This window comes from Hyla sarda, chromosome 1, assembly GCF_029499605.1.
Source record: "Hyla sarda isolate aHylSar1 chromosome 1, aHylSar1.hap1, whole genome shotgun sequence".
Taxonomy (NCBI): domain Eukaryota; kingdom Metazoa; phylum Chordata; class Amphibia; order Anura; family Hylidae; genus Hyla; species Hyla sarda.
In genome coordinates this window covers 243,647,112-243,674,194 of record NC_079189.1, presented here as the reverse complement: position 1 = coordinate 243,674,194, position 27,083 = coordinate 243,647,112, and the positions used below count along the sequence as shown (strand labels likewise).

Below are 27,083 nucleotides of genomic sequence, written 5' to 3'. Positions count from 1 at the left end.
TCAGTTTTAACCCCTTAAGGACACATGACGTACTGGAACGTCATGTGTCCACTCCCGATCTATAACGCGGGGCCACGGCGTGGCCCCGCGTCATAGCGGTTCGGGCCCGGCCTCTAACAACGGCCGGGACCCGTGGCTAATAGCGCGCGGCATTGATCGCTGTGCCGCGCGCTATTAACCCTTTAGACGCGGCGTTCAAAGTTGAACGCCGCGTCTAAAGTGAAACCGAAAGCATGCCGGCTAGCTCAGTGGGCTGTTCGGGATAGCCGCGGTGAAATCGCGGCATCCCGAACAGCTGACAGGACAGCGGGAGGGCCCCTACCTGCCTCCTCGCTGTCCGATCGCCGAATGACTGCTCAGTGCCTGAGATCCAGGCATGAGCAGTCATGCGGCAGAATCATCGATCACTGGTTTCTTATGAGAAACCAGTGATCAATGTGAAAGATCAGTGTGTGCAGTGTTATAGGTCCCTATGGGACCTATAACACTGCAAAAAAAAGTGCAAAAAAAAAGTGAATAAACATCATTTAACCCCTTCCCTATTAAAAGTTTGAATCACCCCCCTTTTCCCATAAAAGAAAAAACACAGTGTAAATAAAAATAAACATAAATGGTATCGCCGCGTGCGGAAATGTCCGAATTATAAAAATATATCGTTAATTAAACCGCACGGTCAATGGCGTGCGCGCAAAAAAATTCCAAAGTCCAAAATAGTGCATTTTTGGTCACTTTCTATATCATGAAAAAATGAATAAAAAGCGATCAATAAGTCCTATCAATGCAAAAATGATACCGTTAAAAACTTCAGATCACGGCGCAAAAAAATGAGCCCTCATACCGCCCCATACACGGAAAAATAAAAAAGTTATAGGGGTCAGAAGATGACAATTTTAAACGTATAAATTTTTCTGCATGAAGTTATGATTTTTTCCAGAAGTGCGACAAATTCAAACCTGTATAAGTAGGGTATCATTTTAATCGTATGGACCTACAGAATAAAGATAAGGTGTCATTTTTACCGAAAAATGTACTACGTAGAAACGGAAGCCCCCAAAAGTTACAAAATGGCGTTTTTTTTTTCAATTTTGTCTCACAATGATTTTTTTTCCCGTTTCACCGTAGATTTTTGGGCACAATGACTGACGTCATTACAAAGTAGAATTGGTGGTGCAAAAAATAAGCCATCATATGGATTTTTAGGTGCAAAATTGAAAGAGTTATGATTTTTTAAAGGCAAGGAGCAAAAAACGAAAATGCAAAAACGGAAAAACCCCCGGTCCTTAAGGGGTTAAGGGGAGACTCATCCGCTAGTATATTCCCTCGAAGCGGGCGTGATATGGCGTGAAGCTATATAAACTTTGTGAGAGTACCTCCGGGTGCACTCTCAAGTTTAGGGTGTATGAGGGACGAGATTCCCGTATTGAACCCCCAGATTGTTCCCCCCACTCTGGGTGTTAGCGGGAAAATCGTTTGGGACCTTATGTACCCATTGCTGAATAAGGGTTACCACGTGTACGTGGACAACTTTTATACCAGCATCCCTCTCTTCACATCCCTTTCCGCCAGATCGACGTACGCTTGTGGGACCGTGCGGAAGAATCAGAGAGGCCTCCCTCTAAATTTTGTTCAGACACCTATGCCCAAGGGTGAGTCCCGTGCCCTAACCCATGAAAACCTGTTGCTGGTCAAGTATAAGGATAAGAGGGGTGTCCTTATGCTGACCACTATTCATGGTAACGGCAGCTCACCTGTCCCTGTGCGAGGTACCACAACAACGGTCCTCAAGCCCGATTGTATTCTGGACTACAATTGGTATATGGGGGGAGTTGATCTTTCTGATCAAATCCTGAAGCCATATAACGCCATGCGGAAAACATGTGTATGGTACAAGAAAGTTGCAGTCTACTTGGTACAGGTTGCCATGTACAACTCTTTTGTACTGTACCAGAACGCTGGCAACACAGGGACATACCTTCAGTTCCAAGAAGAACTCCTAAAGGTCCTGATCTTTGCTGACCAGGAAAGAGCAGGCCGGACTTCCCAAGGAACTGAAGTTATAGGTGCCAGGATCGTCCCAGGCCAACACTTTCCAGGTGAGGTCCCCCACACTGGAAAGAAGGGACGATCCCAGAAAAGATGCAGAGTGTGTAACAGGAGGGGGATTCGGAAGGACACCACCACTCAGTGTGACACTTGCCCCGATCATCCGGGCCTCTGCATTAAAAACTGCTTAATGGAGTATCACACTTCCATACAGTACAAAATTTTCCCTTTTCATTTTAATTTTCCATAATTTGACCCCAATGTACCAAGTCCAGAGTACATTCCAAGTTTTAACCCCATAAAACCACTAAATTGCCCAAAAAACTCTCATAAAAAAAAAAAAAATCTCTGGGGGTATTTTCTTTCTCTGGGTCATGGGTCACTGAGTCACTATCATCGGGGACTTTTTATGTTGCATCAAATGGGCAGTGCTCTCTCCACCTGAGCGGGTGCGCATTTGAGGCAACAGGTTAGGGACGGCCACACACATCACATTCCCAGAATGATGATTCAGAGCATAGGGTTTGGGGTGGGCATATTTTTTAGTTTTGGCTATGCTCTTGGTCATCATTCTAGGAATATAACCTGTTTTATCCTTTTATGTTCCACTGTACCCCTTGTTAGTTATTAGTGTACCCCATATAATGCCCCTTGAGGGGGGGGGTCCCACTGTTCTGGCTCCATAGGCAGAAGCTCAAGGCCCCTGACTGCCCTCCTGTTCCTCCGTGACCAGTGTGCACCCTGAGATCCGTCTGATGCCCAGATATGAGGTATGTCCTTTTTCCAAAAAAATGTATTTACAAATTTAATTTTTTATTTGCTTTTCTGGCAGTAAATGCAACATGCCCCCCCCCCCCCCAAATTCAGCAAAATTAGCAAATGTGACTCCTTCTCTTCTGAGCATTGTAGCGCTCCTGCAGTGCATTTGACGTCCACTTATGGGGTACTCAGAAGAGATGGGGTTACAAATTTTGGGGGGTATTTTCTGCTATTAACCCTTGCAAAAATGTGAAATTTGGGGGGAAACACATTTTTGTGAAAAAAATAAAAAAATGTTTTTACATATGCAAAAGTCGTGAAACCCCTGTGGGGTATTAAGGCTCACTTTATTCCTTGTTACGTTCTTCAAGGGGTCTAGTTCCCAAAATGGTATGCCATGTGTTTTTTTTTTGCTGTTCTGGCACCATAGAGGCTTCCTAAATGCGACATGCTCCCCGAGCAAAATTTGCTCTCAAAAAGCCAAATATGACTCCTTCTCTTCTGAGCATTGTAGTTCGCCTGTAGTGCACTACAGGTCAACTTATGGGGTACCTCCATACTCAGAAGAGATGGGGTTACAAATTTTGGTGGGTATTTTCTGCTATTAACCCTTGCAAAAATGTGAAATTTGGGGGAAAACACACATTTTAGTGAAAAAAATATAAAAAATGTTTACATATGCAAAAGTGGTAAAACCCCTGTGGGGTATTAAGGCTCACTTTATTCCTTGTTACGTTCCTCAAGGGGTCTAGTTTCCAAAATGGTATGCCATGTGTTTTGTTGTTTTTTTTGCTGTTCTGTCACCATAGGGGCTTCCTAAAGGTGACATGCCCCCCAAAAACCATTTCAGAAAAACTCACTCTCCAAAATCCCACTGTCGCTCCTTCCCTTAAGAGCTCTCTACTGCGCCCACCGAACACTTTACATACATATATGAGGTATTTCCTTACTCGAGAGAAATTGGGTTACACATTTTAAGAAAATTTCTCTTTTTACCACTTGTAATAATGCAAAAACTGGGTTTACAAGAACATGCGAGTGTAAAAAATGAAGATTTTGAATTTTCTCCTTCAACTTGCTGCTATTCCTGTGAAACACCTAAAGGGTTAACAAACCTTTTGAATGTCATTTTGAATACTTTGAGGGGTGCAGTTTTTATAATGGTGTCATTTATGGGGTATTTCTAATAAGAAGGCCCCTCAAATCCACTTCAAAGCAGAATTGGTCCCTGAAAAAATCTGATTTTGAAATTTTTGTGAAAGATTGGAAAATTGCTGCTGAACTTTGAAGCCCTCTGATGTCTTTCAAAAGTAAAAACATGGCAACTTTATGATGCAAACATAAAGTAGACATATTGTATATGTGAATCAGTATATAATTTATTTGGAATATTCATTTTCCTTATAAGCAGAGATCTTCAATTTTTTCATCAAATTTTGGAATTTTTCACCAAGAAATGATATAAGTATCGACAAAATTTTACCGCTAACATAAAGTAGAATATGTCACAAAAAACAGTCTCTGAATCAGAATGAAAGGTAAAAGCATCCCAGAGTTATTAATGCTTAAAGTGACAGTGGTCAGATGTTAAAAAAATGGCCGAGTCCTTAAGATATATTTGGGCTGGGTCCTTAAGGGGTTAACAAAGTATGTATGCTATGAATGGCACAATCATGATGTGAACTCAGATACGCTTAGATATGAACCAAACATTGTCACTACTGGACTACATCCAATCCATTGAACTTAATGGAGCGGGTGCAGGTACACCACCGTATACATCAACATACTGTTTTGTCGGATTTGCAAATGTATACCACAGGGGAAGTGTAATTTTATACGTGAACTTACCCTAATCTCAAAATCCAGCACTTGGATGTGTCATAACACTTACTATACCCTCGCAGGGTCTGTCTGCTTTTGTCTTTTTTTTTTTTAGCTTTCTAGCCTTGAAATGACATGAACCATTTAAGGGAGTATACGACAAAGGCACACTGTTAACTGTTATGTTCCTGGTGGTGGGTAATAGTAGAGCATGTAAAGCATGGGTTCCTGCACCGCTACTTCTGGCTGTTTACCTGTACAAGTTGGTGACTTACAGTGAAGAATATACAGTATCTGCCTTTCACAACAGTTTGGGGTTGCGGTGTGCACTGTGCTGTAGAGAGGTGACATCATCTGGGTGGTATCCTTTCTCTAGAATTACAGAAGTGTTTAACAGATCCCAAGTGTTTGTATCACATTTCCTCTTCTCATTGTATAGCTAGCAACCTGTCTTGATTTGGCTAGTAACCAGTTCTAATATATCTTTGGAGTGGAAACCAAGGTAAGTATTCCAGCAAGAATGTTGCGGTACTAAGTATAAACAAAAGCTACCAAATGTTTATGCAATTCTGCTGTCTTAGGCTGCTTTCACACTATGAGCATTCATTCGTTATTAAATGTCCGTTTTCTGTGTGAAAACAGATGTATAATAACGGATGCCAACAGAAGAAGAAATATTTATCCGTTATGACCCGTTATAACATCCCTCATGTATGGCCGTAACACCTCTGCCTACAGACTCCCACAGCCAGGACTACTACTACTCCCATCATGGAACAGACTTGTTTCCATGATGGGAGTAGTAATTCCCTGGCTGCAGGAGTCTGTAGACAGCTGGGGAGGCTACATTAGTGTTTGTACTACTACCCCCGTTATGGAACAGTCTGTTCCATGATGGGGGTTGGAGTACAGGGGCTGAGGGATTGATCACACCGGGTTTCACTTGCGATCAAATGTTATTAAGCAGGGGAGCGGGCGGCATGGGCCGCAACCCTGCGTTGTATCGTGTCTTTTAACTTTCATTTTTAAATCCCCTGCGGGGAGCCCTGAGTGGCCGGTACTGAGAAGCCATTCAGGGCTCTCAGCAGGAGATTTAAAAATGAACATTGTGAGTTGCAGGGGGGCATATCCATATTAAAAGCGCTTTGGGGGGGCAAGATGTATAGCGCTGCAGTGGGGGGGGAAAGACATATAGCCTATATATCTAGCCCCCCAGCGTATTTATAATATGCTCCCTGCAGCACATATATACACCCCCGCCGGCCCATTAATAAATATATACCCCCCCGCATCGCATGTATAATGTGCCCCCCGCAGTGCAAGTATAATGTGCCCCACGCAGCTCAAGTATAATATACCCTCCGCAGCGCAGCCATCTATATACATAGGTCACCGCAGCGCTATATGTGAAAAGCATTCTAACAGCATGATAGATACTTTTCATACATAGCCTAGCGCCGTCATATGTATATAGAAGCGCTGGGGGGGGGAGATAACGCTATATGTCTTCCCCCCAGCACATCTATATACATATACCCCTGCAGTGCTATGAATGAAAAGTATTTCTATTAGCACTTTGCGCTGCTAATAGAAATACTTTTCAGTCATAGCGCCGGCAGCTGTATATGTATATAGATGTGCTGGGGGGTGCAGACATATAGCGTTATCTGCCCCCCACAGCGGCAGCAGTGACCTAAGTATATAGATGGCTGCGCTGTGAGGGTACATTATACATGCATTGCGGGGGGTATATATTTATACATGCGCTGGCGGGGGGTATATATTTATTAATGCACTGCAGGGAGCATAGTATAAATGCGCTGGGGGGCTAGATATATAGGCTATATGTCTGCCCCCCCTGCAGCGCTATATATCTTGCCCCCCCAAAGCGCTTTTAATATAGATATGGCCCCCTGCTACTCACAATGTTAATTTTTAAATCTCCCGCTGAGAGCCCTGAATGGCTCCTCAGTAGCGGCCATTCAGGGCTCCCCATGGGGGATTTAAAAATGAAAATTAAAGCACATGATATATTGCAGGGTTGTGGACAATGCCGCCCGCTCCCCTGTTTAATAACTTCTGATCACATCGGGTCTCAGAAGTGAAACCCGGTGCAATCAATCCCTAAGCCCCTGTACTACAACCCCCATCATGGAACAGACACTGTTCCATGATGGGGGTAGTAGTACATACACTAATGTAGCCTCCCCAGCTGTCTGCAGACTCCAGCAGCCGGGGAATTACTACTCCCATCATGGAAACAAGTCTGTTCAGGTGCAAACGGATGACATAAAGGCTCATCTGTTTGCCATAAATTTCAGTGTTAAAAATAACAGCCGTTAATTTACCCGTTTCTTGTCATGGGCGAAAAATTTGTGCATGTCCCGTTATTTCTCCTGTCACAATTAACGGCCGTTATTCATGACAGGCTATAACAGTTCATAACGGATAATAAAAAAATCCCATAGACTTGAATGGGATTGTTTAACGGCCGTTTAACATGGGTTTTCTGACGGACGTTTGTAACAGATGAATTTTTATAGTGTGAAAGCAGCCTTAGAACCAGTTTGGCAACCAGATACACTGGATTCATGGGCATTTTTTGCAAATGTACGATGTAGAAAAGAATATCACATATATCTGATTTGGTATTGTAAAAATCCTATACATTTATAACAGAATCAATACCAGCCAGATGTACACAATGGATGCTTACTGCAGAAAATGTAATGTGTGGATTGCATTTATTTGGCTTATCACCTTGTTTTTATGGAAGTAAAGCGGTATGCTAGATAAAGATCATATCTGGTTGTTTCGGAATGCAATACCCCAAAACATCAGATACCCAACATCCACCGTTTTAAACACGCCCTAAAGACACTTTTTCAAAAAGATAATAGTATTTATATTATAAAAAATTTATGTGAAACTGCATGTTGAAGTGTACGTCTGAATTTGTAAGGCCATCTTTTTTTATTCATTCCCTATTTTGACTATGGTAATACAACATATAGGGGGCACAGAGAGAAACGATCCAGAAATGCATCCAGAGGTCAGATTTCACTCTATAGAACTGGTGACACCATGTTATATAGGGTAAAATAAGGTTTTCCACCATGTTCAGATGTCCTCCTTCACATTTGCTGTAGTTCACTAAGGAAGTTTTAAGTGTTTTGTGCCGTATGCTAATAAGCCTAAGGTGTAGTCATCACCACAAAGTAGTCACCGCATCCCAGGCTTTGATCCCATCTACTCAGGCTTGATTGATAGTTTGAGCATGGCCGACATCACTGCTTTTAACTGAACTCTCAAGCAGGCCCAGAAGCAGTAATATCCTGGGAATAATGTTGCTTTTGAGCTAGCACAAGAGTTTAGGGAGCAGAGCAGTGACCTTGGCTGTGTCGCATTGTTAATCGAGCCTTAGTAGGTGTGATTACAGCCCGGGACTACTGATTCCTACTAGAGGCTTGACCACTGGGACCCCCTGAGATCTTCTAACCAAATGTGCAGAACACCAGGGCCCCAGGTAGGAACTCCGCTACATAACATTTTTTGCCCAATCCACAAGATAGGGGATAATTGTCTGATCGCGGGGAGGTCTGACCGCTGGGACCCCCGCAATCAGACATTTATCCCCTATCTTGTGGATAGGGCATAAAATGTTATGTAGCGGAGTTCCCCTTTTACAGGTAAGTTCACACGCTGGTAACTAGCAGTGGGTTTACCGTAACACAACTATTTAGTTGTATAGTTGTTAAACAGTGTCAGATTTGCAGACTGCCAGCAGACATGTTTAAATGAATGGTAGCGTAACTCTCAGTGGGAAACTGGCTGCTAGTTACCAGTGTGTAAACGTACCCTAAGGGTGCGTTCACACTGAGTATTTCAAGAGGAATTTACTCGAGTAATTCCTCTTGAATTCTCCGCTTTAAATTAATGCACATCTCCTCTGCCCAATGACTTTAATGTTATTTCCGCTGTCCTGTTCACACATCGGAAATTCTGCTAGCGTAATTTCGACGCTGAATTCCGTTCCGATTGAAGAAAGAACATGTTCATTCTTCAAGCGGAATCCGCAAGCAGAATCCAATAGAAGTCAATGGTAAAAAAAAATTCTGTCCGACATCGTTTTTGCATGGAATTTGTGCGGAATTCACGCGGAAATGGCTGAAAAACCCTTCACTTCTTTCACCCCCCATTTCCGCGCGAATAGAAAATTCTTTTTTCGGCACGGAAATTTTTCAGCATGAATTCCTCTTGATTTGCTCAGTGTGAACATGCCCTAAAGGAGAATGCCTAACATTTGACACATGTTTGAATATTGTGTATAGCTGCAGGAACTAAATTTTTTTTATTAGAATTGTATCCTGTTGTTCTCACTTTGCAAAATTTTTGGACCCCACTTTGATTATTCTTTGCTATGTTTTTGGTTCAGGTAACTTATTGCTGTATGGATCTAACCTAATTCTGTGAATTATTTACCATCTTAATATGTGAGGTATGTAGATGTATGGGGGGACACGTCTGACCTTCATGCGTTATTGTTACTTGCCGGTTATCTAGCATCTAAATCATTGGAATGTTTATTTAACAAGCATTTCATGCTTTACCACATGTTTGCATACTGATAACATGTTGTAAATGTTATGGGCAGGAATCAACGTTTGTGCACTTTTATTTTTTTTTACAATACTTTTATTGTATTTTATTATTTGTCCTTCTGCATTGTTGTGTACATATATTTTTATATTCTATAAATGCAGACATAAAAACAGTGCAGAATATTGTAAAACGTAATGTCTTAAGTGCAAGTGCATTAATAAACCTATTTAGCCATATAAAGACACAGACAGTTGTTAGAAAAATCTGCCACAGAATGCTGTGCGCACAACTGCTGCGTTGAGCAAAAAGGCTGTAAAGGGGAAGGCTTCTCCAGTGTGATGTAGCATCCTTGTCAGCACTTATGAAGACTGCAACATTTCATTGTTTATTTTGTTATTGATAGGACAACTTTAAAAAATCACATGATGTCTGATCAGATAGTTCAGAGAGTATGCTAGTCCAGAATTTGTCACCCAAAACTGCTATGTATTGTGAAACCACAACAAAACACAGAATGAGTCCGTGATCTACGGTGTGTTAGGGCCTTTCAACTCTCCCCCCTGCAGCAGATTGGATGTAAGGATCAGGCATGTTGGACTGTTTTAAAGCCATGGAGACAAACAGCTGAATGTACTGATACAACCCCTATAATAGTACAAATGGGTTTAAAAGGGTCATCTGTGTCTCACTCTTCTGATATCATTATTGTATGCCCTAAGTAAAAGTGTTTTCTTAAAGAAGCATTCTGTCTTTTTTCACCATATTCCTTCTCTTACCCATATCACTTTTCTTACTGCGCCATTTGTTCCAACACCACTGCATCTACACATTTTATTACAGTAACTTGGTCATGTGATGACCAGTTTGACTATCCAAACCTTCCAGTGCTTAAAGGGTAGCTCCCACGATCCTCTTTTTTTTTTTTTTTTTCTGTCTCTGCCTATTGCCCATCTATCCCTAACCCCCTCCTTTATTTTTTTTTTTATTATCTTAAAAATGGCATTTTGTCTGCCTGGTAGTGTGCTCACTACCAGGCAGACTTCCCCAGCAGGCACCACGTCACTGATGCCTGCTGGGGGCCGGCTTCCGCCCTCAGTTCTCCTGACAGGGTGCCTCCAGCATTTTCACCACTACAACTCCGAGCATGCCCTGACATCTATTTGCTGTCAGGGCATGCTGGGAGTTGTAGTGGTGAAACAACTGGAGGCACCCTGTGTTGGAAGACACCCAGCCTCCGACCAATATCCCCCCACCCCCCCTCACCTGTGACCATGAGCGGGGGTCCGTAGCAAGCAACAAGTGTATGCCCGGCTTCCTGTCATGCCCGTACACTCTGGAAACTGTCTCTATGTTTCTGGAGAATTGAAAGTCCACCAGAACCATAGAGAGAGTTACCAGAGTGTAGGAGCATGACAGGAAGCCGGGCACACGCTTGTTGCTCAGTGTGTGATGGGCCCTCCTGTAAATGGCGCCCCCCTCTTCGTATAACGCGCTCCCCCCGGTAATGACAGGACACAGCTGCGAGGAGCAGTGAGGAGGAGTCGTATCCCCACTGGAGCCGCGGCTGTAAGGAGAGGTAAGAGCCACGTGCCTCCCTGCTGCAGGGAGAATATGCAGCATGGAGGCGGCCAGTGTGTGAGTCCAGGGAGCCAATGCGCAGCCCTGGATTTCACTGTGCTCGCTCTCGCCTGTTTGACAGGCGGGAGCGAGCACCGCAGTGACTGAATTTCGACTCATTTGCCAGGCTCAAATGAGACGAAATTCTGTAGTGACGTCACTGCCGAATGCATTCGGCCACTAGGAGGGCGACCCCTAGTGGCCGAATTTAAAAGTGATTTTAAACTGGTTTAAAATCACCTTTTTTAATGAAACTATATTAGAGATATGTTGTAGTACTTAAAGGGGGTATTCCAGGCAAAAACTTTTTTTTATATATCAACTGGCTCCAGAAAGTTAAACAGATTTGTAAATTATGAGCAGGTAGAGAAAGTACAAGTCCGGCACTGCTATGCAGGTGAAGGCAATATACTGAGTGATGTGGTATCCGCTATACCAGGCATAGATGGAGACTAGACAGTGTGTGCTGTGTCGGGGTGCTGGTGTGGAAGGCACATATCGCTTGACAGAATCGGAACAATGTAGAAAGAGACCGCACTCACCCGATCAACGTGCACAGGTTACTTTATTCCGTTGAGCATAAATCGTAGAACACAGGAGGACAGGTAGTCGGCAGGAACACCGGAGAACATATATAGTAAATTACTTCTATTAAAAAATCTTAATCCTTCCAATAGTTATTAGCTTCTGAAGTTTTCTGTCTAACTGCTCAATGATGATGTCACGTCCCGGGAGCTGTGCATGATGGGAAAATATCCCAATAGGAACTGCACAGCTAGTAATTTACAAATCTGTTTAACTTTCCGGAGCCAGTTGATATATATAAAAAAAGTTTTGGTCTGGAATACCCCTTTAAGTACTACAACATATCAATTTTTTTATTTCATGACAGTGTCCATTTAAATGTCAGAACAGGGTGACAGTTCTGGGTCAACTGACTTCCTGTGAGCTACAGGCTGGAATCATCACCAGATCCACTGCTACTAGCTCTCAGATCCCTCCCTCCACACTCCATCTGCTATTTTTATGAGATTGTGATATATAGTAGTTCTATACATGTGTGTGTGTGACATTGTGTGTCTTGTTGTGATTTTCCTGGGGGGGAATTGTGCAAATCGCCTTAAAAACTGCCAAAATGCAGTAAAAGTCTGAGTTCACCTGGGTGGCCACCAGCACTAGCAGTCTGATTAAATAAGCAGGTACAATAATTAAACCCAATCTCATTGCATTTACAATTGTCTGGAAATCCATGCCTGCCACATCAGCTAAAACAGGTAATCAGAAGGCATATACAAAAGCCTCTACATTATTCCCTAATAAAAACCTATGCTGCACTATATACGTGGAAAAAATCCTGTACTACTAAGTACATTAGGGGAGATTTATCGAAGGATTTAGATTGGTTTATCCCGTCTAAAATTGTCACACAGAAAGTCGCAGTCTAAATACGTGAGACTTTTTTGCTGGATTTTGAGAACATGAAGCATTCTAGGCTATTTTAGACGGAAAAATGCATTGTTGCTGAATTCATCAATAGCGACTTTTCGGCGAAAATTTGCATCGGGCGAAAGTACGCTGAGATGTCAGACTATACTAAAGCAGGTGTAATTACAGTCTAAACTGTAGATCCCAAAGTTTGCGCAGAATTTATCAAGAGCCGAACGACTTTTGATAAATTAGGCGGCCAATAGACCGGCCTAACGCTCTGGAGTTTGGTCTATATTGATCCGGAAAATAGACAACTTTGATAAATCCCCCCCATTGTGTCAGCCCGGTCCTCCCCACCCTTACTTTCTTACAGGAAATGATTACATTTACTATCTTCCTGTGAGCAGGAAGTGCTTGCTTCACTTACATAACTGACATAAATTCAGGCATTGTCACATAACTAGGCACTAAAATAATCATCATCATTGACTGCTTACTAAATACATTGGGGGGAAATGTACACATTTATCAAAGAGGTACACGTTCTTCATAAATAACAAAGTAGCTTTGATGTAGACAAGTTTTAAGTGTGGTTTAGGCTGGTGAGAGGTTGCTCAAAAATTAGCAGTTAATAAATTCTGCAACAAATAAATACTGAAAAAAGCCACAGTCAAAATGAATTGTGCAAATATTTGTGACTTTTTACCACCAAAAAACTGTATTAAACAAATGATAAACTCTCCCCATTGAACATTTTGCTTCTTGGTTACTCTTAACTGTTTCACTTGTCATCAACTTTGAGTTGCTTAGTGCAGTATAGAAAAAAATCTGTTGCTACTGAGTAAACCACCAACAAGTGTTAATGGCTTTTTTTTGTGACTTTGTTTAGCACTAAGGCTAGGTTCACACGGCCGTTGTGCCCCATCTAGATTTTGTCCTTCATTGCCTCCTAAACGGACCATTCTACGAATGGATGCAAACTGATGCAATAGCATGCTATTTATTGGTATCTGTTTGCATCAGCAAACAGATACCGATAAATATCAGCAGTCTACAGACTCCTGCAGCTGGGATTACTACTACTACTACTCACATCATAGAACAGACTTCTTTCCATGATAGGAGTGGTAGTTCCCTGGCTGCGGGAGTCTTCAGACGGCTGGGAGGCTAGATTAGTGCTTGTACTACTACCCCCATCATGGGACAATGTCTGTTCCATGTTGGGGGTAGTAGTACATGGGGCTGAGGGATTGATTGCACTGGGTCTCACTTCTGAGACCTGATGCGATTGGAAGTTATTAACCAGGGGAGCGGGCGGCATGCTCCGCAACCCTGCGATGTAGATTGTGTGTGTTTTTTACATTCATTTTTAAATACCCCGACGGGAGCCCAGAATGGCCTCCCGGTACCGGTCATTCAGAGCTCCCGGCGGGGTATTTGAAAATGAAAGTACAACACACACGATCTACATCACAGGGTTGCGGACCATGCCGCCTGCTCCCCTGGCTAATAACTTCTGATCGCATCGGGTCTCAGAAGTGAGACCCAGTGCGATCAATCCCTCAGCCCCTGTACTACTACCCCCAACATGGAACAGACTCTGTTCCATGATGGGGGTGTAGTACAAGCACTAATGTAGTCTCCCCAGCCACCCACAGACTCGTGCAGCTGGGGGAACTACTACTCCCATTATGGAAAGGAGTCTGTTCCATGATGTGAGTAGTAGTAGTCCCACAACACTGCAGTAGTCTGCTGATTTAATTTCTTCTGAGCATGCTCAGAAGTAATAACCGATAGTATGAACTGGGGGCAAACGGATGACAGTAAAGGTTCATCCATTTGCCATAGACATCAATGTCACATTTAAAAGACCCGCATTTAGAGATGCTGTGTATACGTTGCAGATATACCGCAGATTAATGCTGTGTATACGTTGCAGATATACTGCAGATTAATGCTGTGTATACGTTGCAGATATACCGCAGATTAATGCCGTGTATACGTTGCAGATATACCGCCGATTAATGCTGTGTATACGTTGCAGATATACTGCAGATTAATGCTGTGTATACGTTGCAGATATACCGCAGATTAATGCTGTGTATACGTTGCAGATATACTGCAGATTAATGCTGTGTATACGTTGCAGATATACAGCCGATTAATGCTGTGTATACGTTGCAGATATACCGCAGATTAATGCTGTGTATACGTTGCAGATATATACCGCAGATTAATGCTGTGTATACGTTGCAGATATATACCGCAGATTAATGCTGTGTATACGTTGCAGATATACCGCAGATTAATGCTGTGTATATGTTGCAGATATACCGCAGATTAATGCTGTGTATACGTTGCAGATATACCTCAGATTAATGCTGTGTATACGTTGCAGATATACCTCAGATTAATGCTGTGTATACGTTGCAGATATACAGCCGATTTAATACTGTGTATACGTTGCAGATATACCGCTGATTTTCCCTGTGGACTTTAATGGGGATGTAAGTATCGGCAATAAAACTTGCTTTTGCAGATTTTGCTTTAGAAACACTGGATTTGCAGCAACTCTGATTTGAAATAAATCTATTTTTTTTAATCTTTATGTCTGTTCCTTATAGCCAGATTCCGTCAGAGCCATTGGTGTCCAGCATGCAGTGCATTCGCCATTGCTGGTTTTCTCTTTGCTCCAATGACAAACTAGAACAATGAAAAAGACAACACTTCCTTGGGGAAAATTGCTTAGTAAGTTTTTAATGCGGCCCAAAGAGCAGATTTTGCTGGAAAAAGCCATTTCCCTGCAGTGGCCAATTCAGATGCACTGCAGTCCTGTAATTCAAGGACCACTCAAGTCTGCCAGAATGAGAGCTCATAGAGGGGAAGGTCCTAGGTAAGGAATCCTGTGCATATGACCTAATGGGGCATATGGACAGGGGCTATAAATCGGACTCTTAAATGATTCCTGTCATTGGGATGGCTAATGACATCTTTGTAAATCATCACAATCCAGATATGTCATGCTCTTCTCTCCTCTACCTGCTGCTACCAAGTAGTCTTCATCATCTGAATGCATTTGCCTGATACTTGGGTTCCTATTACTGGTGATCCTGCTGTGGTCTCATATACATTAGATGTCAGTGTCAGTGCTAGATACAGGGAGGGGGTGGTGTTTTGCTTTATCTGCCGCTGACAGTAATGATGATTACAGGCAGTAGAGGCAGCTTATTACAGGAACTCTACTTACAGGCAGGGCATAGGAACTGTGGGCACAGGAAGTCAAATAAAATGCAGTCCATGCTGTCCTAGCACCGATCGATGTTGGCACTTACCACACTCAGGATCTCCAGAAATTCCAACCAAGACAATTCTCCGACAACTCCAACCAAGATTTTTTGTATGAACCCGGCCTTAGTCATTTTATTTTATCTGCTGCCCCGATCAGTCATGTAAATATTCAGTTCATGTATTAAGTATTGATAAATAAATGTTGGCATATTGTGTAATGGTCGACATACTCTTTGGAAAACGACCTATGCGGTACAACAATGAACTGCAAATAACTGCAGATCAGTACACCTTGCTTTCTGACCGGGGATAAGATTCCTTTTATGAAGTCAGAAGAAAATTGAAGTTTAAATTGTACAGAACAATAGGTTAATAAACAGATTTTGTTTTTGAGAGCTTTTCTTATTAGGCTATATTTTCATTTCTGTCTGAGAATCTCTTTGGGCCCTCAGTCACAGATACCTTCAGAGCACAATGGGCACCAATGAATCCTCAGAGATCCCATTGACTTTGTACATCAGTGTCTGGTTTCCGTCTGGTGTCCATTTATTTAGCAGGACAAAACTGGACAGAAAAATATAACTTGCAGCACTTTTTTGACTGGCTAAAGGGGTACTCCACTGGAAAACGTTTTTTTTTTTTTTTTTTTTTTAAATCCCCTGGTGCCAGAAGGTTTAACAGATTTGTAAATTACTTCTATTAAAAAATATTAATCCTTTCAGTACTTATCAGCTGCTTTATACTGCAGAGGAAGTTCTTTACTTTTTACATTTATTTTCTGTCTGACCACAGTGCTCTCTGCTGACACCTCTGTCCATTTTAGGAACTGTCCAGAGTAGGAGCAAATCCCAATAGAAAACCTATCCTGCTCTGGACAGTTCATTGATATGAACAGAGGTGTCAGCAGAGAGCACTATGGTCAGGCAGAAAGGAAATTCAAAAATAAATAAACTTCCTGTGGAGCATACAGCAGCTGATAAGTACTGGAAGGCTTAAGATTTTTTAGTAGAAGTAATTTACAAATCTGTTTAACTTTCTGGCACCAGTTGATTAAGAAACATATTTTCCAGTGGAGTAGCCCTTTAAATCCAGCAAAATAAATAGAATCTTCGAGAGATTCCCCCAGGCAGAGGTCTGTCTCTGCCGGCTGTCTCCGTCAGTGTGAAGCCCGTTATTGAAGAGCCAGTGCTTGCACCGTCTTTTTCTCCATTTTTTTCTCTCTAAAATAACAACTGCCATTGAATACAGTGGGGTCCATCGGGAGCCATTATTTGCCGGTATGCTCCAGCAAAATTACGGCTGGCAAAATGCAAAAAATAAACTAAAAAGAGGGAGTTTTAACGGTCGAATTTGCCGGAGCATACCGGCAGTGGGAAAGGGGACTTAGTCAAAACAACTTGCAAAATTATTTTTGTTTCAAGCTTTTAAACAAAAAAAATAATTTTTTTTAATGTTAATTTATGGTCTTTACATGAAGTTGTTCATTAAATTTGTTGTTAAAAGTAAGATACAGATTGTAAATAACAAATATGACTTTCCATTTTAGTGGGCCCTCTAAGGATAGAGTTTTCAATATCTGTGGATCTGGAAGAAGTGAGAAGGACCAACCCAAATGTGATGGAAGGTGGTCGATACAAGCCAAAGAACTGCAAGGCACTGCAGAAAGTAGCCTTTATTATACCATTTAGAAACCGGGATGAACATCTCAAGTACTGGCTACACTACCTGCACCCCATTTTGCAGCGGCAGCAACTTGATTACGGTGTCTATGTCATAAATCAGGTAATGTGGGTGTTTTTTACGTTTAGTTTTTTAATGCTACTAGCTGCCTTGTATAAAGAGAAATATTTTTTAATATGCAGAAACTTGGCTTACTTTAGCGTCCAGATATCTAGAAATGCTGAGCCTATGTCTAGTTCGCAATCAGTCCCATTTTTAGAATAGCTTGCCATGGGAACTTGCATTAGTCCTTGCATCTGGGGTTTGCTTTTTTGCCCTGTCAAAGCTTCAGGAATGTACATAGGCCATATCCTGTAAAGTGCTGTGTAGTATAAACACGCTTTGTAAGAGATTAGAACATAGAGTTCACGGATATTTAGTACATAGGCAGCTTAGGAGGGCCATGTGGCCGCTGCTAGCAGACACCCCACTATCTCGCTTGAGTAATATACAGAGAGGGACCACAAGCACAATGAAATATTGGATTGGAAAGTTCAGGACCATCGGTATGCCTTTATTCAACCTAGACTAATATATTGGGGAGATTTAGGAAATGTATGCCTCCAGAATACCCCTTTAATGTTGGTAAAGCTGGTTATACACTTTAGCAGTCTGCTAAATCCCCCCCCCCCCCCCCCTTTCCCCACACACTTGTATGCATGTTTTAGCTGAGCATATACGTGTTCTGAATGGGTTTAAAGGACAACTGTAGTGGTCAAAAATCCCTGCCCAAATGTTCCCCAAACAAAAGTTATACAATTCAGTCAATTAGTCCTATTTACCTATATGCAGCCGTTTCTGAGATATTAGAGTTGCCAGCATAGCCCAGTAGTCCTGCGTCCGTCCCCTATTCATTACATTGCAGCCGCCATCTTGGGGACGGAGATCTCTTCCTCCCAGCAGTGTTTGTGCTCCCCCCTAGCCTCTGTCAGGTCCTCCCTCTTATGCATATGCATGAGCGGGTGCTTTCGGAGGCAGCCATAGGCTCATCCTCAGAAACGCCCCTATCTGTAAGATTCAAGCAGGGGGAGAATGAGGACGTCCACAGCTCCTCCCCCCTCCCCTGCTCTGTCTACACAGGACCTCACTTATCACGGGGAGGTTTCAAGTTTTCACGGGGGAAACACAGAGCGGGGGGAGGGGAGGACGTGTGTGTGTGAAGGAGACATATTACACTGCAGGCGCTGGTGGTGTATAGACTACAGGGAATAAATATCATACTGATTCTGTGTGTGAGGGGGGGGGACGGGGGACTACTGAATGACACATGCTGGGAGTTGTAGTCCCTGTTATGTGTGTGTGTATGCCAGTGTTTCCCAACCAGGGAATGCTGGGAGTAGTAGTTTTGCAACATCTGGAGGCACCCTGGTTGGGAAACACTGGTGTATGAACTACAACTCCCAGGAGATTACAGAGATACTATAGAGGTGTTGGTGAACTACAACCCCCAGGAAACTACAGAGATACAATACAGGTGTTGGTGAACTACAACTCCCAGCCAGGAGACTACAGAGATACAATATAGGTGTTGGTGAACTACAACTCCCAGGAGACTACAGAGATACAATATAGGTGTTGGTGAACTACAACTCCCAGGAGACTACAGAGATACAATATAGGTGTTGATGAACTACAACTCCCAGGAGACTACAGAGATACAATAGAGGTGTTGATGAACTACAACACCCAGGAGACTACAGAGATACAATAGAGGTGTTGGTGAACTACAACTCCTTTATACACTCAAACAGCAGAAAGCTGTCACGGCATGCTTGGATGTATAGTCTTACAACAGCTGGAGTCACCTCTGCAACTCCAAGCATGCACATACAGCAGAAAGCTGACAGGGCATGCTGGGATTTGTAGTCTTGCAACAGCTGGAGGCACCACTGGAATTCCCAGCATGCCCGAACAGCATATAAAATAACTGGGCATGCTTGGAGTTGTAGTTGTGAAAAAGATGGAGGGACCAATATCAGGACAGTTTTATAGACAAACAATTATGTTTTTTTTAAACCATTTTTACTTTCACTATCCACTCTCCAGTGCCCACACTACAGTGAGCACGGAGGCAGCTGCTTCATCACTGGACAGGAGCCAGCATGGGGAGGGGGAGATGAGCAGAAGGGGAGGGTGTATGCATAGGGGAGGGAGATGTGGGCATTACAATATAATAATTTGCTCGGGGGGATAGAACAGGGGGAGGGCAGCAGCTTACAGGAAGTAAGCACAAGGCATGATGGGAGATGTAGATTTACTTTCACTTCTCCTCCGTAATTTGTGTGCTGATAACGGGAGAAAGACTGGGCCAATTTTGATGGGGGAGACATCGTTGGAAAGGTCTTTCAAAGACCTATTAAATGCGGTAAAAAAAAAGTTTTTTTGCCCAGCACTGCAGATGTCCTTTAAGGGGGTAAGCAGCTGCAAGACGCTTATCCCCACTGAAAACACAACAATGCCATATATTGAAATCCAAATGGCAAATCTTGAAGTTAGAAGGTGCCCATACATGTTAGATGTCCAGCTGATCCTGCCAAGATGGGCCAGAGTGGGTTTGGCTCTTATTAAAGGGTATTTCAAGCTATAGGTTGGTGTAGGCGAACTGTAGCTTTAATCTGTAGTTGTTACGCCGAGCGCTCCGGGTCCCCGCTCCTCCCCGGAGCGCTCGCTTCACTCTCGCTACCGCAGCGCTCCGGGCAGCTCCACTGACCCGGTGCGCTGCGATACCGTCTCCAGCCGGGATGCGATTCGCGATGCGGGTGGCGCCCGCTCGCGATGCGCATCCCGGCTCCCGTACCTGACTCGCTCTCCGTCTGTCCTGTCCCGGCGCGCGCGGCCCCGCTCCCTAGGGCGCGCGCGCGCCGGGTCTCTGCGATTTAAAGGGCCACTGCGCCGCTGATTGGCGCAGTGGTTCCAATTAGTGTGTTCACCTGTGCACTCCCTATTTATACCTCACTTCCCCTTCACTCCCTCGCCGGATCTTGTTGCCATTGTGCCAGTGAAAGCGTTTCCTTGTGTGTTCCTAGCCTGTGTTCCAGACCTCCTGCCGTTGCCCCCGACTACGATCCTTGCTGCCTGCCCCGACCTTCTGCTACGTCCGACCTTGCTTCTGTCTACTCCCTTGTACCGCGCCTATCTTCAGCAGTCAGAGAGGTTGAGCCGTTGCTAGTGGATACGACCTGGTCACTACCGCCGCAGCAAGACCATCCCGCTTTGCGGCGGGCTCTGGTGAAAACCAGTAGTGACTTAGAACCGATCCACTAGCACGGTCCACGCCAATCCCTCTCTGGCACAGAGGATCCACTACCTGCCAGCCGGCATCGTGACAGTAGTATTTTCATCTCTACAGTTGCGGTCATGAGACACAAAGCTATGATAATGAGGGTCCAGCAGAAATATAGGTTTATAATGTAGATAAAAAATACAAATTGCATTTATAGAGACTACAGAAAGCCAATTAAAACACATATGACTGGAAAAAAGACAATAGATGCAAACTAGATATCACGTCTGACCCAAATACTGTACATTATGTGTCCATTTCTATTACTACTTCATCTTCATCTGTGGTTCTAATGGCCCAAAATACACAAGAATGATTGCAGAAATGGGCCCTGGGGTGAAGAAAGCACACAGTGCATTCAAGGCCAGTGCTCCATTTCTTCTCGGTGGGGTCTTTAAACATCGCTGAGCTCAGTGATGAGACTGTGAATAGAGCGCAGACCTCACATGTGCATTGTGTTATGTTCTGAAGAAGAAGAAAATAGAAACAAGCAAGTACTACATTCTGCAACATGTTTTCTAATCGATAGGGCAAGTGATAACAAAAGTATGTGACCTGAAGACATACAACAGCCTGCGTGCTCCCTTTTTGTTCCCCACTGGCCTCCCCTCTACTCTGCACACAAGGTATGGTGTATCTAGATCAGGGCTAGATTTGTTATCCTGGTCCTGTTTTAAAAGTGCAGTCTTAGCAATCCCTTAGTTTTTATTTTTATTTTGTCTTATATAAAACACTAGCTGTGTACCCGGCGTTGCCCGGTTTTTCCTTCCTCATCCTTGTTGGGGAGGAAAATCAACAGAGGAGGAAGCTTTTGACTTCAAATCCCATCCCCGTATATTGTTGTCATATCTCAACCCCATATCCCGTCCTCCTATCCCGTCCTCCTGTCCTCCTATCCCGTCCTCCTATCCCGTCCTCCTATCCCGTCCTCGTATCTCCACCTCCTATCTCTACCTCCTAACTCTACCTCCTATCTCGACCATCCCGTCCTCCTTTCTTGACCTCCTATCCCGTCCTCCTATCTTGACCTCCCATCCCGTCCTCATATCCCGACCTGTAATATGTGTACTAGGTATTGAAATATCTTCAGCCGTACAGAAGTTATGTGAGAACATACATTTCCCATTGATTTGCATGGGACTTTAATCAAAAACTCTGACCCTCACAAATGGGGGTAGTTAAGGGTTAAATTAACTATCCTATATTTTAAGTGGACATATAAGTAAATTCTTCTATATGTGTCCCATCTGTTTTTCCCTGTTCACAATCTGTGGTTGGATGTGAGACAGTTAACTGTAAATGGAGCTTAATCTTACTGCTCAGTCTTCCATCTGTACCCCTTAAAATAAAATAAAGAATTACTGTTTGGTGGCCCACCCCAACCGCACACAAACGCACACTTCTGTTGCCAAGCACTAGCACACACACTTTCTAACAATCCCCCTTGCTTACATGCCCAGTGGATAATTTGTATATTTTTTTTGTGGTGCTGTGTGAGCGTTAATAAAAAAAAAAAAAAAATCGGTACCATTTTGGGGGCAATGTGCCTTTTTTTTGTTGCCTTTTTATTTCATTTTATTTCTTTTTTTTTTTTTTTTTTTTTTTTGTATGTAATGTAACATAAAATCACCATTTCTGGTATTTTTCTATTGTTTTCATTTATGAGGTACTACAAAAACAAGTCCAATCTATGGAGGATCCAACTTGGAGGACCAATTTGTAGGGCTTAAAGTGTACCTGTCATTAACAAAAACTTTTGATACAATGTAGATAATACCATTATATGTATATTTGTAATATACATTGATTAAAAAAATTATATATTTTAGGGTGAAAAATGCTTTCCCTGCAGTCATTGCCTGTATATCTCTATGAGGAGACCAAGTACAGGAAGTGAGGGCGGGACAAGCAAGGTTCTGTGCAGGCTCCTGGCTTGTCAATCATCCTAACAGTTACATACATTCAGAGGAAAATATAAGAAAGGAACACCCACATGTGAGCCTATTACAAACAGTACACCCCCCCCTAGGGAAGGTGTATAGGGGGGAAGTGGAGATTTAGTTCCCTAAATTTATTTTCCAGGAATGGATGAAGTGTACTATGGGGGGGGGGGGGGGGGGGGGGGGAATGAAAATTGCAATTTAAATACTGATATGCCAATTCCCAGAATGATGACCCAGAGTATAGCCGAAAGTAAAAATGATGCCCACCCCAAACCCTATACTCTGAATCATCATTCTGGGAATGCAATGTGATGTGTGTGGCCGTCCCTAACGTGTTACCTCAAATGCGCACCCGCTCAGGTGGGGAGGGAGCGCTGCACATTTGAGGCAACTGCAAACCCCCAATGCTGTTGACTTTGTGTCCCATGACCCATTTTTGGGGGGGAAAAAATATATTATCAGGGGTATTTGGAAAGAGTTAAATTTTTTTTTGGGGGGGGGGGGTGTTTTGGTTTTAAAATTTGGAAGACGATGTACTCTGGACTGGTACATTGGAGTATAATTCTGGGGAATTAAAATTAGGGAAAAGGATTAAAAATGTAGTGCTCCATGGAAGTGTGATACTCCCTGAAGCAATCCTTAATGCAGAGGCCCGGATGATCGGGGCAGGTGTCACACTGAGTGGTGGTGTCCTTCCGAATCCCCCTCCTGTGTCACGCTCTGCATTTTTCTGGGATCGTTCCTTCTTTCCAGTGTTGGGGACCTCCAGTGTTGGGGAAAGTGTTGGCCAGGGACTATCCGTGGGCCCACAGTTCCAGATGTGCTATTACCCGTTCCTTGGTGGCCACCAAAAATGAGGGCCTTTAGAACTTCTTCTTGAAACTGCAGGAATGTCCCTGTGTTGCCAGCGTACTGGGACAGTACAAAAGAGTTATACATAGCAACCTGTACCAAGTAGACCACAACTTTTTTGTGCAATGTCCGTGTTTTCAGCATGGCATCATATGGCTTGAGGACTTGATCAGAAAGATCAACTCCCCCCATATACCGATTGTAGTCCAGAATACAATCGACCTTGAGGACTGGTCCCGTGGTACCTTGCACAGGGACAGGGGTGCTGCCGTTCCCATGAATTGTGGTGAGCACAATTCATGTCCTTGGGATGTCCTTGGCTCGCTTGAGATGTATTGCCGAAAGCTGAGTCTCCCCTTAAAGCTGATGAGAGACTCATCAATAGCGACCTCCCGCCCAGGGACATAGGCCTTCCAAAATTTGGCCCCGAAGTGATGGATGACCAGCCTGATTTTTTACAGGCGGTCATACACGGGGGAAGGGTTGGAGATTTGTGGACATGCTGCATTATCAGAATAATGCAAACCTTTCCAAATGGCCTTGAACCGAGGATGTGCCATGGCCATACTGTAGAGCGGGGTCTGGTAGAGGATGTCCCCATTCCAGTATTGCCTGACACTGGGTTTTTTAACTAAACTCATATGCAGCACGAGGCCCCAAAAGGTCCTCATTTCGGCTGCATTGACTGGGTACCACTAATTGGGTCAAGCTAAAAATGAGCCCGGGTTTGCATAGACAAACTGTTGGGTGTACAGGTTCGGCTCGTCAACCATCAAATTGACCAAGTCGTCACTGAAGAAAAAAAAAACTGAAATAGTCCATTTCAGTGAACCCGACGATGTCATTCTTGATTCCTCAGTCGCCAACAAACTCAGGAATCATGGGCTCGTGGTCCGCTGGCTGAGTCCGGACAAGTTCACTGGTATGGGGCACCAGTAAGTAAACTTGGCTGGGGGCCTTGGTGGCTCATCAGAAGATGATGAGGAAATAAGGAAGGTGGGGTCTTCCTCGTCTTCTGTGGCGCTTTCAGAGTCAAAGGCAAGTAAGGCACAGCCATCGGCTGTCCAGGCATGCTGGGAGTTGTAGTTTTGAAACCTCTGGAGGTCCGCAGGGTAAAGACCACTGCGGCCTTCGTCATCATCTCCCCCCCCCCCCCCCCTTCATCATCACTGCCTGTCAATCCCTTCATCAGTGGCCTTCAACCTGTGGACCTCCAGATGTTGCAAAACTACAACTCCCAGCATGCCCGGACAGCCATGATGGGAGTTGTACTTTTGAAACCTCTGGAGGTCCGCAGGTTAAAGACCACTGCGGCCTTCGTCATCATCCCCCCCCCCCTTCATCATCACCGCCCGTCAATCCCTTCATCAGTGGTCTTCAACCTGCGGACCTCCAGATGTTGCAGAACTACAACTCCAGGCATACTGGGAGTTGTAGTTTTGAAACCTCTGGAGGTCCGCAGGGTAAAGACCACTGCGGCCTTCGTCATCATCTCCCCCCCCCCCCCCCCCCCCCCTTCATCATCACCGCCTGTCAATCCAATCCCTTCATCAGTGGCCTTCAACCTGTGGACCTCCAGATGTTGCAAAACTACAACTCCCAGCATGCCCGGACAGCCATGATGGGAGTTGTACTTTTGAAACCTCTGGAGGTCCGCAGGTTAAAGACCACTGCGGGCCTTCGTCATCATCCCCCCCCCCCCCCCTTCATCATCACCGCCCGTCAATCCCTTCATCAGTGGTCTTCAACCTGCGGACCTCCAGATGTTGCAGAACTACAACTCCAGGCATACTGGGAGTTGTAGTTTTGAAACCTCTGGAGGTCCGCAGGTTGAAGACCACTGCGGCCTTCATCATCATCATCATCCAGCCTCCCCCCCCCCCTTTTGTTTTGTACTCTCCTCCCCTTGGCGGGAAGTTAGGGTGAGCAGGTCCGGGCCATCTATGCTGCAGGGACCGTCCGGTGGGGATGGTTAGTCGTTGCGGGCTGTCCATTTTCACCGGGGGGGGGGGGGGGCTCTTCTCTGTGCTTCGGGCCCGGACTAGTGTCGTTGCCTTGACGACGACGCACAGGGATGATGGCTGTCCGGACACGCTGGGAGTTGTAGTTTTGCAACATCTGGAGGTCCGCAGGTTGAAGACCACTGAGAAGGGATTGACAGGCGGAGAGTTCACTCGAGTATAAGCCGAGGGGAGCGTTTTCAGCACGAAAAATTGTGCTGAAAAACACCCCCAAAAAAGCGCCTTCACCACAAAAAAACGCTGATCAGTACTACGGAACTGATCAGCGGCGGGTGGGCTTTAGCTAACAGTGGAGGACCACTCTTTATAGCTAGGAGGGCCACTATGGCTGCCCAATCACAGCTGTACTGGGGGGTGGCAACACTGCCACCTCCCAGTACTCTACGGATGATGAATGGTGGTGTATATTACACCACCGATCATCATTCTTATCCGGGTCATCGGGTCACACGTGACCCAGATAATCCGAAATCGCCGCAGATCGCTGCTTAGTATTTACCGCCGATCACTGATATGGGGGATCCTCAAGATACCCCCTCGGCACTTTGCCTGGATGCTTTCTGAATGATTTCAGCAAGCATCCTGCTCCGATCCCCGCCTGGCGTGCGGCGGGAACCGGAATCACCGAAAATCGCCGGTCTGATTTAACTCGCGATTTCCGGTGATCGCCAACATGTGGGGGTCTCAAGACCCCCCTCGGCGATGTGCCGGGATGCCTGCTGAATGATTTCAGCAGGCATCCCAGTCCTGTTCCCGACTGGAATTCCCACAGGCATACCCATACGCCTTCAGTCCTATTCATATAAAATGAATACAAAATTTATAAGTATTATATACACATTTGTGGTATCAATAAAAGTACAGCTCAAAAGTACAAAAATTATCCCTCATACCGCCGCCTATACGGAAAAATGAAAAAAGTTATAGGTCGTCAAAATAGAGGGATTTTAAACATACTAATTTGGTTAAAAAGTTTTTTAAGCCATGGGGATCGTACTGACCCACAGAATAAAGAACACATGTAATTTTTACTGTAAATTGTACAGAGTGAAAACAAAACCTTCCATAATTAGCAAAATTGCAGTTTTCTTTGTAATTTCCGCACACATATAATATTTTTTTGGTTGCGCCACATTTTATGGTAAAATGAGTGATGTCATTACAAAGGACAACTTTATTTTTTATTTATTTTTTTGCATTTTTGTTTTTTCCTCCTCGCCTTCTAAAAATCATAACTTTTATATTTCCATCTACAGACCCATATGAGGGCTTGTTTTTTGCGTGACCAATTTTACTTTGTAATGACATCACATATTTCACTATAAAATGTATGACGCAACTCAAAAAAAATATTATTTATGTGGGGAAATTGAAAAGAAAACTGCAATTTAGCAAATTTTGGACCTTTTTGTTTTCATGTTTTACACTTTATGGTAAAAATTAGATGTTTTCTTTATTCTGTGGGTCAATACGATTACAATGATACCCATGGTTTATGCAGGAGGTGTGTCGGCCGCAGTATGATGCTGCGGCCAGCACGCCCCCTCTACGTATCTATATGGGAGAGGTGGAGATGCAGCGTTCATGCATCCCACCTCTCCCATAGAGCTGTATGGGGGGGGGGCATGCCGCCAACCTCACGGCAATGGCTAGGTCCTGTTCGGGAGATCGAAGATCGCAGGGGGTCCCAGCGGTCGCACCTCC

The 27,083-nt window shown here is 44.0% G+C and overlaps 1 protein-coding gene across 1 annotated transcript in view; it reads left to right on the top strand.

Annotated features, from left to right (window-relative positions):
• The window catches only part of B4GALT1 (beta-1,4-galactosyltransferase 1), a 149,596-nt gene that overhangs the window by 45,210 nt on the left and 77,303 nt on the right, over positions 1 to 27,083 (top strand). Inside the window, exon 2 of the mRNA XM_056569826.1 lies at positions 17,108 to 17,343. Within this exon, the coding sequence (XP_056425801.1) occupies positions 17,108 to 17,343 (236 nt within the window). The remainder of the gene's footprint in view (positions 1 to 17,107; positions 17,344 to 27,083) is intronic.